This window comes from Schistocerca serialis, chromosome 8, assembly GCF_023864345.2.
Source record: "Schistocerca serialis cubense isolate TAMUIC-IGC-003099 chromosome 8, iqSchSeri2.2, whole genome shotgun sequence".
NCBI classification, from domain to species: Eukaryota; Metazoa; Arthropoda; class Insecta; order Orthoptera; family Acrididae; genus Schistocerca; species Schistocerca serialis.
Genome location: NC_064645.1, coordinates 500854525 through 500867166, shown reverse-complemented (window position 1 = coordinate 500867166; position 12642 = coordinate 500854525). Strand labels below are relative to the sequence as shown.

Below are 12642 nucleotides of genomic sequence, written 5' to 3'. Positions count from 1 at the left end.
GCTTTATCTGAGTCCTTTCAGGATTGTTATTATTCTCATCTACAAGATAAACAGCTTAGTTCTAAAAAAAAAGTTCTGGGTCTTGTTCCAGAAAATTTCTAAGGTAATTTCTTTGCGCATCAAACCATTTCTTTGCTGCATCAAACCAGTCTCAGGACTGAAGACCACCACCACCACAACAACAACAACAACAACATCTCCCCACCCCCCACCCTACCTACCCCCTTCACACACACACACACACACACACACACACACACACACACACAGATGACTGTTACACATTATAGCTTTTGCCCAAAGCCTTCCCCAGCAAAGAAAATACACACAAGCAAGCAAACCTCATGCACACATGACTGCCACTACCAGGAACTCCGACCGGAATGCGACTGTCACATGAATAGCAATCTGGACTTAAGGGGAGGGATAAAAGGGTACAGGTGGGAGGGGGGAGGGGGGGGGGAGAAGAGCACTGTCTGGCAGGGATGCAGGCACTAGAGACTGCCAGGCACATCATTGGGAGGTAGGGTGTTGGGGGAAAACCAGGAAGTGAAAAAGGAGAGCAATGGGGAAGGGGAAAGGACATGTGAGTACATTGGCAGAGGTGGCACACAAGGAGGATGAGGCAGTGTGAAAAGGGAGGAGGTGGTAGGACAACAGGGTGAAAACTGCTGAGTGGAAAGTGTGTGGACAGTAGATTGCCATAGGTTGCGGCTGGGATAATTTTGGATGTGGTGAGTGTGTTGTAAGGATAACTCCCATCTGCACAGTTCAGAAAAGCTTATGGTGAAGGGGAGGCCCCAGATGGACCAGGTTGCGAAGCAGCCATTGAATCAAGCATGTACGTTGGACCCCAAGGTGGGCTAGTGGTCTACTTTGATCTTTGCCACCATTTGGTGACAGCCATTCATACTGGTGGACAGATGGTTGGTAGTCGTACAAGTATAAAAAGCTGTACAATGGTTGCAGCAGAGTTAGTGTACAACATGGCTGCTTTCACAAGTGGCCCAGGCTTTGATGGTGTATGACAAGCCTGTGAAAGGACTAGAATACGAAGTGCTGGGTGGGTGCATTGTGCAGGCCTTGATCCCTGTGGCAAGGGGTTGGGATTGGGAGTGACATAGGTAGGAAGTCCCTCATTCAAAGCATGGTCATAGATAATCAAAGCCCTGATGATGAAGGATGTGGTTCAGTTGTGAAATGGCATGGGAAATCTGTGAACTAGATCCAGGGGATAGTGCCTGTCTGTGATGCCCTCAATGAGACCTTCAGAACAATGGTAAAGTGAATTGTCATCACAACAGGTACACCGTCCATGGGTGGAGGGGCTGTATGGGAGGTATTTTTTGGTGTGGATGGAACGGCAGCTATCAAAATGGAGGTACTGTTGCTGATTGCTGTGTTTATGTGGACAGAGGTGCAATTAGAGCCAGCAGGAGTGAGGAGCTGGTCAATGTCTAGGAAGGTTGAATTCTTGGTTAAGGAGGATCAGGTGAAGCGGATGGGAGAGAAGGTGTTGAGTTCGTGAAGGAGTGAGGGTAGGCTTTCTTGGTCCTGAGTGCTGATCATGAAAATATCGTCAATTAACCTGAACCAGACCAAGGGTTTGGGGTTTTGGGAATCTAGGAAGGTTTCCTCTAGATGGCCCATAAATAGGTTGGCATAGAAGAGTGCCATGCGGGTGCCCATGGCTGTGCTGCAGATTTGTTTGTATACTTTCCCAGCAAAGGAGAATTTAGTAATGTGTTTGGAAATAGTTAATTACCTGAATGAGGTAGTGGGTTTGGTGTCTGAAGGATGTAGGCAATGATAGTGTTCAGTTGCGGCCAGATCATTGGCATGAGGGATGTTGGTATACAGGAAAGTGACATTAATAGTGACCAGTACCAGTAAAAGGGTGGGGATGGTGGAGAGTCAATAAAGGAAGTGGTTGGTGTCTTTGATGTGGGAGGCTAGATTACAGGCAATTGGTTGAAGGTATTTGTCAATGAGAAGCAAAATCCTTTCAGTGGAAGCACAATAACCAGCTGCAATGGGGTGTCCAGAATTGTAGGATTTGTGAATTTTTGAGAACATGTAGAAGGTGAGTGTGTGGGATGTTGTAGGAGCAAGAAGGGAAATGGATTCAAGGGGGTGGCACTGGGAAGGTCCTAAGGCTTTACGCAGAGATTGGAGATTATGTTGGACTGCTGAGACGAGATCACTCTGGCAGAATTTATTAATGGACGAGTCAGGTAGTTGGCAGGGGCCCTTCTGCAACTTATCAGGACAGTAGTGGAGCCTTTGACTGCTGCAGGGGGAATGATTCAGTCAGGATCTGTTTTGAGACTGTATATGGCTGTGCTTTCCTGTGCGGAAAGGTTGGTGTCCTTAGGAACGGACGTGGGGAAGGAGGGTGAGCCCAGGTTGGAGGTAAAGAAGGTGACCAGGGTGGTTAAATGGAAGGGGGAAGGATCATGGCTGGATGGTGGTATGAATTTGGAGAGGTAGGGGTTCAGTGTTGGAATTAGATTGGCTTTGGTTGGAGGGGTTGTGGTGGTAAAGGAGTGTTTCCATTGCAGGGATTTGGAGAAGAGAGTAGGTTGTTGACAATTACAACATGGTTAAATGTGGGTGGAAGCCTAAAGATGAGGCCTTTGAATAGAGTTGAAACTTCAGCCTAGTGTGCCACCTTCGTAGACATTGACGTCTTCCTGTCTTATGGCTACATCCACACCTCTGTCCACAATTCCACCAACCACCAACAGTACCACCAGTTTGACAGCTACCATCCCTGTCACACCAGAAAGTCCCTCCTGCACAGCCCTGGCACCCAGGGATGGTATATATGCAGTGACAAGAACTCCCTTTCCCAGTATTCTGTAGGTCTCACCAAGGCTCTCACAGACAGGCATGGAAAGGTTGACAACTGTCAAAATTAAGTACTGTTGTTCATTGGTAGGTTTAATGTAAACAGAAGTAGATAGCTGAACCCTGCACCTTGAACCTTGATGAGCATGAGATAAACAGCAAGAAAAGTGGCATGGAATTTAGAATAGGACCACGTGAGATAAATTTAGTGATTCGAAAACTTCAGAGGGGCTTTCCTGGGATCCATAAACCTTCAGCTCTTGGTTTGGTTTATATTCATCAATGACATCTTTGCTATATGGAACCATAGTGAGGCTGAACTGTTAAAATTTTATGAATTCTCCCAATTAAATTTCAATTGGCCCTTTTCCAAATCTCGTGTCACGTTCCTTGATGTTGAACTCACCTCACCAAAGGTCAGCTACACACTTCTGTTGCTATTAAAACTACTAACAAACAACAGTACTTACATTTTGACTGTAGTTGTCCTTTCCATGTCAAATGTTCCCTCCTATACAGCATAGGCGTTCGAGGCAAACATATTTGTTCAGATGTAGACACTTTACAGCAGTACACCACCTTTCTCACCACAGCCTTCGCCAGATGTAATTACCCAGCTAGCCTAGTTTAAAAGCAGTCTTCCCAGGCTGTCACATCAAATCCTGGTACTGGTGGCCACTCCAAAAAACAGCTTAGGAGTACACCTTTGTCACTCAGTACTATCCTGATATTGAATGTGCTAGTCAGCTACTTTGATGAGGCTGTGACTTCCTAAAATCATTGCTGAAATTTGGTCTATTCTGTATGACATTTTGTCCACTACACCTATTGCAGCATTTCGTCATCATCCCCTTGCCTCCCCCAAATCTCCACAATATCCTCATCAGACCCTGTGCTGCTTCTGCACCCAAATTTTACCCTATGGCTCGTACTCTTGTGACTGTCCCCACTGTAAACTTAGCCTATGCATCCTGCTACCACCATGTGTACCATTCATTTAATTTGTGAAATTTACTCCATCAAAGGGAGAGCCAACTGTGGAACAACGCATGTGGTGTACCAGCATGTTATTTAAACGTGATCCTGCATTCTACATTGGTATGCTTACCACCAAGTTATCAGTTGGTATGAATGGAAACAGACAGTGTGTGTGTACAGGCAACACACAATCTCCTGTTGCATTGCAGAGCATACAACATGACATACATAATGTAGATGCCCGTTTCACCACACGTGCCCCCCCCCCCCCCCCCCCCCCCCACCGGGTTCAACTAGATGTAGATGTGGTAGTTATGTCAACATTGTTAAAACTGAGAAAGACTATCTCTTCATAGCTTCATTAATCTTATTTTAAATGATGAACACTTTCTAATACAGACATGTCCATGCTGCAGTTTATGTAATGTTCTGTCATGAATCATTTCAGCAAAATCTGACACTCAATAATTAAAACATATAAAAAGTGAATGATAATGAAACACATTTGTAGGACTTCTTGTGTGTCCTTTAGAACATCTTTGTGCGTAGTTGTACTTCATTAATTTTATACTTTGATTGCAGAATGTTTGGCATGGTGTTAGAACGTCTTTTTATTCCTGATCTTCAAAAAATCTCTGGAAATAATGAAAGGAAAATTGCAGCAGTGGGTGTTACAAAACTCTTGTGTGAAAGTCCAGAACTTGTTAATGGACCTTATTCACAGTTTTGGTAAGTATTCCATGAAATTGATATCAACTCTGTTGATTGATTTACATCTATAGACTGTTGTGGAAATATGGAATGGCAGAAAGGGATGAAAGAGAAAGCCGCCTGGTAGAATTTTGCAGAGAGCATAATTTAGTCATCACTAACACTTGGTTTACGATCATGAAAGGAGATTGTATATGTGGAAGAGACCTGGGGACACCTTAAGGTTTCAGGAAGACTATATGATAGTAAGGCAGAGATTTTGAAAGCAGGTTTTAAATTGTAAGACATTTCTAGGGGCTGATGTCGACACTGACCACAATTTATGGGCTATGAACAGTAGATTTAAACTAAAGAAATTGCAAAAAGATGGGAAATTAAGGATATGGGACCTGGATAAGTTGAAAGGATCAGAGTTTGTTAACATCAAACAATGGAAAATCCAGGATGGAATGTAACAATATTACGAAAAGGAAAGTTGCTACTCACCATATAGTGGAGATGCTGTGTTGCAGATAGACACAACAAAAAGACTGTCACAAATAAAGCTTTCGGCCATTAAGGCCTTTGTTGATGACACACACACACACTCTGCAGGCAACTGAAATCACACTGCGAGCCGCAGCAGCAGTGCATGATGGGAGCGGCGGCAACTGGGTGGGGGTAAGGAGGAGGCTGGAATGGGGAGGGGGAGGGATAGTATAGTGGTGGTGGTGGTGGTGGTGGTGGTGGTGGTGGTGGCAGACAGTGTAGTGCTGTTTGTTAGATGGAGGGCAGGGGAGAGGTGGGGAGGGGGCACAAAGTAGCAGAAAATGAGAGAAATAAAAAGACTGGGTGTAATGGTGGAATGACGGCTGCGATGTGCTGGAATGGGAACAGGGAAGGGGCTGGATGGGTGAGAACATTGACTAACGGAGGTTGAGGGCTTTGATTCCCTCTCATATGGCCTGAGATGAGGGGCATCATCCCCAAATTCCTATCCACATCTCCCAAAATTGTGTTCTGCTGCACACCCTATCTGCAGAATATCACTGTCAATCCAGATTTCAGTCCTGCTCCCAATCCTGCATCCCCTAGGTCATTCTTTCACGGTCAGCTCAGGTCCAAGACCTGCCCCATACACCCACCCATCATGTCCTACCACAGTCCACTCACAGGTATTTCTTACGCTGTAAAAGACAAGGCTGTATGTGAAAGCAGCCATGTTTTGTATCAACTGTACTTCAGTTACTGTACGGCATTCTGTTTGGGCATAACAAATAACCAAGTCCTCCCTCTCTCTACCTCTTATACACTCTACCCATTGAACTCCATTCATATTGTTTTGCAGCCAGTGAATCATCTGTCGAAAGACCTGCCTCACATTATCCCACTATCCCCTTCTCACAACCATCTGCCCAGGCAGCAGCCATGGTAATCAGCAGTTTCGCCGTGGCCACAGGCCATCTGTGTGGTTGAGTGAGTGTATGTGTATACTTCAACTAGAGAAGGAGCAAGACCTCGAAAGCTAATGCACCACACGTCGGTCAGCTACAGATCACTCTGTAAGATATAAACAGATTATACAACAGTGTCCACCTGTGTCTGTGTACAATTCAGTTTAACAGAGAAAGCAGACAGTGTTTTCTTCCTCCAGATTAGCAACTTTGCAACTGATTTAGTTGATTAAATTCAATTGGCAATTTGATGAATAGCATTAAGCAGTATGATGATTGTTAATTGTCAATATTGTATACAGATTACCTTTCATTGACTTTCATGTATCCAGTTAATGAACTACCTTGACTCGTTCCACATCCTTGAAGGATCTCCTTATTGATGGAATCTAAAGAATGAGTTGAATGAAGAAATGCTACAGCCAGTTTTAGTTTCAAATTTAGTTACTAGATGATCTAGACACTGATATTTCTCTCTCTCAGGATCAACATCACTTTGGCCTATGTCTGAATCTTTCAGGACCCATTAACACTTTTTGCATTTTGCACTCTCATATCTTGAATTTATGGTATGCATACCATGAAATTCGGAACGTTAAAGTATCCAGATATAGTTCTGCTGATATTCTACTTTAATGCTTCTCTATACAATATGCTTAATGAGATTCAATACTTTACACTACATAAAAGTCCATACTTAAAAAACCAACAAATGGAAGAAAAAAGTAATTTTCATGTACTGCAGAACGAGAGAAAGTCTAACAAAGGGTTCATGGTGTGCTCGCTTGTAAATGTTAGTAAGAAATGCTTCATAGCCTGAGGCAAGTTCATCTTAGGAGCCAAAAAATGCACACAAACAGGTTTTGGGATGAGAACATAGGTGGGAGTAATCATTTCTGCATTCAGAAACCCCTAAAGGCAGCCGTATGGATTCTGGCAGGCTGTTTTGTGACACACACCCATTTGAGACTGGACTGGCAAACAACTCAAGATCCTTTGTAATTGTGTTCCCCAGTGATGAAGTAATGCTTTTAGTTGTTCCTTAACCTTTTTGAATTCCATCTGTCCTCAAGTTATTAATTTTCTATAGTTAGTACTGTTCATGAACGCATCTCGATTTTTTTCCATCAGTCGAGTGTCAGCACTTTTCTTCCTAATTCGATTGTGATACTTGGATGACTTCATTTTCCATAGGCATTCACTTTGGTATCTGCTGATAAACTCCTCCAGACATTGATTTTCTTGTAGAACAAATGGAATGGCCGCATCAGCAACACTGACTCCGTAGTGTATACAGTATTCATAATTACAATTAATAAAATATTCTGGGCTACTATGCTGTAGTTGAAAGGATTTCACATTTAAATCGATTGTTTTGTACCCATCTGCATAGGACATATTAAAGGGGGACGTAGATTTTTTGAGTGATTCATGCCTTGGCGCTCTACTGTCTGCAGCAAAATTCTGTATACATGCACTTTTGTGCAGTGTTGTGATGTCACATCTTGAATACCCGAGTGCGTATAGCCGTTGTTGACTGCTGTCTTCTACTTCAATGACCCAATAGTGGAAGATGTTACACATCATATTCAGCACTAGAATCTAGATGTCATTTAGTTTCACACCCTCCTCCTTCCTATTGAAATTCCTGGGGTATTTTACAATCTCTGTGGCCCTCCTGTATAGCCTTTCATTTTATCTGCATTTGGCTGCCAGTAGTTGAGTCCTATCTGAAAGAATGTGGTGGTCTCCTGGCTGCTAAGCATGTTCCACAAGAGTTGCTCTGTCAGTATCCTCTTTCTGCAATTGCCCTTGTGCTCTTCTAATCGTTTTTTGACCATTCTTTTTGTAGTACCTTCATACACCTCCCCACAGCTACGTGGAATCTGATAAATTTCGGTTTTCTGTAGCGGTTGGCGAGCATCCTTAGCCCATTTTAGGTGATTTTTGTCTCTTCTGGGTGAGTTTTTAGATCAATGTGATGTTCCATTTTTTCCCCATGCTGTCGTTAATGCCCTTAATGGAAGGCAGAAAAGCCTTTAATTTCACAGGCACTTGTGCATTGCTTTGATTTATGCGCTGTGATCTTAACTCCCTTTTTACTTCAGTGGACAAATAACCATGTTTGAGCAGACTCCATGAGATGTTTCAGTTCTGCATCAAGCAGCTCTGGTCCACAGATGTTCCTTGCTCTATCCGCCAACATTTTCATGTCAGCTCTCTTTTTTGCTTGAATCCCAGTTAGGTAACAGTCTGTGTGTGAGTTTTTGATGAAGGTGTGGCCTAGGCTACCATCTTCTTTATTGAAAACCAGCACATCAAGAAAATTTCCTCTGTGGAAGGGGGTGAAATGTTGGGTTTAAATGTGAAATCCATTCAACCATGGCATAATAGCCTGGAACAGCTTGTGACATTTCTGGCTGTAAAAGTTTACATTTTGCAGTATTCATAATGTCAGCAGTACAAAAGATATTTGTGATAGCTATTACATGTAACTGAATGCCACCAAAAAGTTTTTGTGATGGATTTGTTTTATAAAATGTTCTCTGTGAACTTGTAGTCTTTAACGTTTATAAAATTTGGTGCTTTTCACAATGCCCATTTTGTAAAATGTTGTAACTATAATCATGAGGAACATACCAGTAATATCCAGCTTCATCATTAACTTTTTCCCTACATCACTCCTAGTATATTCCAGGCCAGTTCTGAGTGAGAAAACCATACATGATTCATTCAACACTCTTGTTTTTAGCAACAAAATGAATGTAGAAAAATGTAATTATAATAATATAAACATACTATTCTCAGGTACTGCAGAAGCAAGGGCAGAATTAGTAACATAAAACAGAGGCCTGTATTGGGAATCTGAATAAAAAAGCAGAATTAATAGAAATCAGAATAAATTATGCAATTTGTATTTGTACACACATGAAGTAATTTATGCATACTTCAAGTAGTAATGAGTATGTGACAATAACACCAGCATTTTACTCGGGTACCACATCAGTGTTTATTAAAGCAGCTGTGGTAATATGGGGTATCAAATGAAGGTTGACTGTTACTATAGGTTATCCATCTTGAGCTGATTGTGATCTAACACCAGACGCATTTTGCTTTTATTTATAAAGCATCTTCTGTGGTTATTGGTGTTTCTTTACATAATCTGCTCCTCCGCTCCTTGCTAGCAGCGGTAATGTTGAGGATTTCGTGATAGGGAGGATAGGGCATATTAGCTTGGATGAAGAGTGATTAAAAGATGCCGAAGTAACTTCAGAAGTGCACCAGGGAAGTATGTTGGAATCTTTGCTGTTCATTTTGTTTATTAATGTTAATACTAACCCCAGTCTTTTATCACATGGTGCAGTTATCTGAAATGTAGTACTATCTGAAAAAAGTTGCACAAATATTGAGAGTAAGATCTTGATAAGATTTCTACATTGCCCAAAGATTGGCAGCTTGCTGTAAATTTTCAGAAATGTGAAATTGTTCAGATTGCAGAACACAGAAAAATTGTCCCCAATGTCAGTGAGTCACTATTGAAATCACCTAGCCTAAATTGTAATGATATGCACATAAGGCAGGTGGTGGGGAAGTGCACAGTGGCAAGGAGCAGTATACCATGTAACAATCCAGCCAGTAACGTCATTCTGCCACATCTGCCTATAGCTCCAGGATGAGTGTAGAATATTTAATGTGGATTTTTATGTTGAGGTACGTTGAGGTTGCTTAGCTACTACAGTGTTCATTATGGGTGGTGTAAAGCAAACAGGATAAATATTAAATTAAGAAGTGACAGTGACAATTTATCAACTGTATAATAAGTTCTATTGGGGAGAAAGAGAAGCAGAAACAGTGATCCAATGTAGCACCCACCCTAGTGTTCCCAGTTATAAGGGCAGGCAACAGCTGGGAGCATTAGGTGTGGGACAGACACATACAGCATACTGGCAACGCTGCAGAAAATTCTCTCTCTCTCTCTCTCTCTCTCTCTCTCTCTCTGTGTGTGTGTGTGTGTGTGTGTGTGTGTGTGTGTGTGTGTGTGTGTGGTGGAGCGGGACAGGGGGGAAGGAGGACAACACATGCACCCTTGTCAAATTGATATTTGCAGCTGCTGATATATAAGCAGGTCTTTGGCAAAAGGCAGTGAGCTAGTGACAAGAGCTGCTTTGTAACTCTGCCACATTAGCATGTAGAGTAACTAGAATCTGTTTGCCCTCCTTGAGATACAGGATGGGAATGTATTGCCTCCAATTTCAGAATTCGCTATGGGCTTTACATCAATGGCGGCCATTATATGCTACTTGCTAGACATTCTTCAATAACAGACTGCCCCATTGGAATCAAATACAGTGTGCTATTATTCATGTACACAAAATGTCTATCTGTTGAAACTTCCTTACAGATTAAAAATTTTTGCCAGACCAAGACTCGAACTCATGACCTTTGCCTTTCCCAGACAACTGAGCTACCCAAGCATGAATCACAAACCGTTATCGCAGTTTTACTTCCTCCAGTACTTCACCTCCTACCTTATGGACTTAAACTATGAGGACAGGTCGTGAGTTAGGTTTAGGTAGCCCACTTCGTAGAGCACTTGCCTGCACAAGGCCAATGTTCTAAGTTCAAGCCCCAGTTCAGCACACAGTTTTAATCTGACAGGAAGTTTCGTATCAGTGCACTCTCCACTCCACATTGAAAATTCATTCAGTCTATGTGTTGTTTAACAGCACAGCAGTATTGCTGTATGAAAGGGTGCCCATATTTTTTGAACACAGTGTTTGTCCTTTGGTTAGTGGTAGTTTATTTTTAAAAGTTTCACTATTCGTAATTTGAGAAGGCAGTATTTATACATTTCCCCTGAATAATCCTGTGCAATACTTGACCATTTTGGAAGATAATAGTTTTACTTTAAACTTCTTGTTTTTGGCATCATGATATCAGTTGTTATTTCCATTTTCTCATTGACTTCAGCACTTTTGTCATGGCTGAAGGAATTTTATTTGCTGTGTGTTCATGATTCTGGCCTTTGGACAACACATGGTAAAATACTTTCTCCCTCCTATCCCTGATTCAATTGATTGTTTTATGGATCTCTTCTTTCATGAAATTTGTGCAGTATTTATGCTGGCTGGAGATTTTGCTGCTCTTATCCACTGATGAACAGCATATGAATTCACTGTAGTGGAAAGATATAAACTGGCTTATGACTCCAGTTTTTGTGCATTAATGACCCGTAACTCATATACACACCACATCATACAGAGGTCAAAAGTCATTTTATAGTGCAATTTAGTGTGTACTAATGATGATTTTTTTTGTTTTAATGTTTCACAGGGTTCCTCTCCTGCAAGCTCTCATTGGCTTGTTTGAGCTGCCTGAAGATGAATCCCTTCTTCCTGACGACCATTTCATTGAAGTAGAAGATACTCCTGGATATCAGCCAGTATTTTCACAGCTGTTGTTTGCAAACAAGAGAGATAGTGATCCTCTCCGAGGTAAAATATTAATGTTGATGTGAACAGAACAAACCTTATGCACATAGGAACACATCTTCTCCATAGTTATGCTTTTCTTTTCTCTGTTGTTTTTCCACAGGTGTTGCGGATGTCAGGTTACATCTTGCGCAGAGTTTATCAAAGTTGTCTGTTGCATATCCTGGCCGCCTTCAGCCAATGTTGGGAGGCATCAGTGAACCACATAGAGTGCACTTGAAGACGTACCTTGATGCAGCAAAAGTTGAAATTTCCTAGTATCTTAACACAACTGTTCTGTTAATGTTTCACATTGAAATGCTGTATACATTATATGTTTTTTGTATAATAATACATTTAAAACTAGAATTTTAAATGAGCTTTTTAATAATACAGTAAGCAGCTGTATATTACAACTGTCTACCACATACAGAAACATGCTGCTGGATCACTGAAGAGGGACATATAGGAAGATAGCCGAAGTTAGTTGTGTGATGAGTGTTGAAACTGAAACAGAACATTATTGGTGTCTCAGCATAGTGCAAATAGATGTGGAATATGGAACATTATACAGAGAAGCAACATAGCAACTTATATGAAAATATGTGATATTTTGACTGTGCAACAACTTAACAAATACTGTAGAATACAGGATGAATGTACAGATAGGCTGATATTTTTTGAACTGTAAGATGAATGCAGTGCAACATCTACACTTATGTGTTCTGTGTTTGTGTGTCACAAATTGTTAATCATCTTGTAACTGTTCAAGATTGCATACGTGATTCAAGATAAATGTGTTTTCTTACCAAACATACAGTCATTAAAATTACAAAATGCTGTTATTGAAAGCATATTTTTGTGTCTGATGCAGTTCGGTGAAGCTGAATAAACACATTCGCAAACTGAAATGCTCCTGTTGGTATCATGGTCATTCTGAAAGTTTTGAGAACGAAATGAAAATTGGTTGCTCACAAAAGACTTACCTTGATGAATTCATAGTGCTTAAATGTTGTAGTTGCTCATGCCTCCTTGAAAAATCATGTATTGTAAGCTAAAAAGTGTGCATCATTTGAGATGTTGGTGAGGTATGCTTCATAGGTGTTGTATACAGCTACTTACTAAGATTTGAGACAGTGCTTAGGAAGACATACGGGAGCAGACCAGTGATTACTCTGGATTACGCAAAAGTGAGTATA

General features: G+C 41.4%; 1 protein-coding gene across 1 annotated transcript in view; it reads left to right on the top strand.

Moving 5' to 3' along the window:
• The window catches only part of LOC126416206 (exportin-2), a 165315-nt gene extending 152961 nt beyond the window's left edge, over positions 1–12354 (top strand). The window contains exons 18-20 of the mRNA XM_050083798.1: positions 4411–4557; positions 11307–11467; positions 11568–12354. Coding sequence (XP_049939755.1) covers positions 4411–4557; positions 11307–11467; positions 11568–11722 — 463 coding nt within the window. The 3' untranslated portion in view covers positions 11723–12354. The remainder of the gene's footprint in view (positions 1–4410; positions 4558–11306; positions 11468–11567) is intronic.
• The last annotated feature ends 288 nt before the right edge of the window (positions 12355–12642 follow it).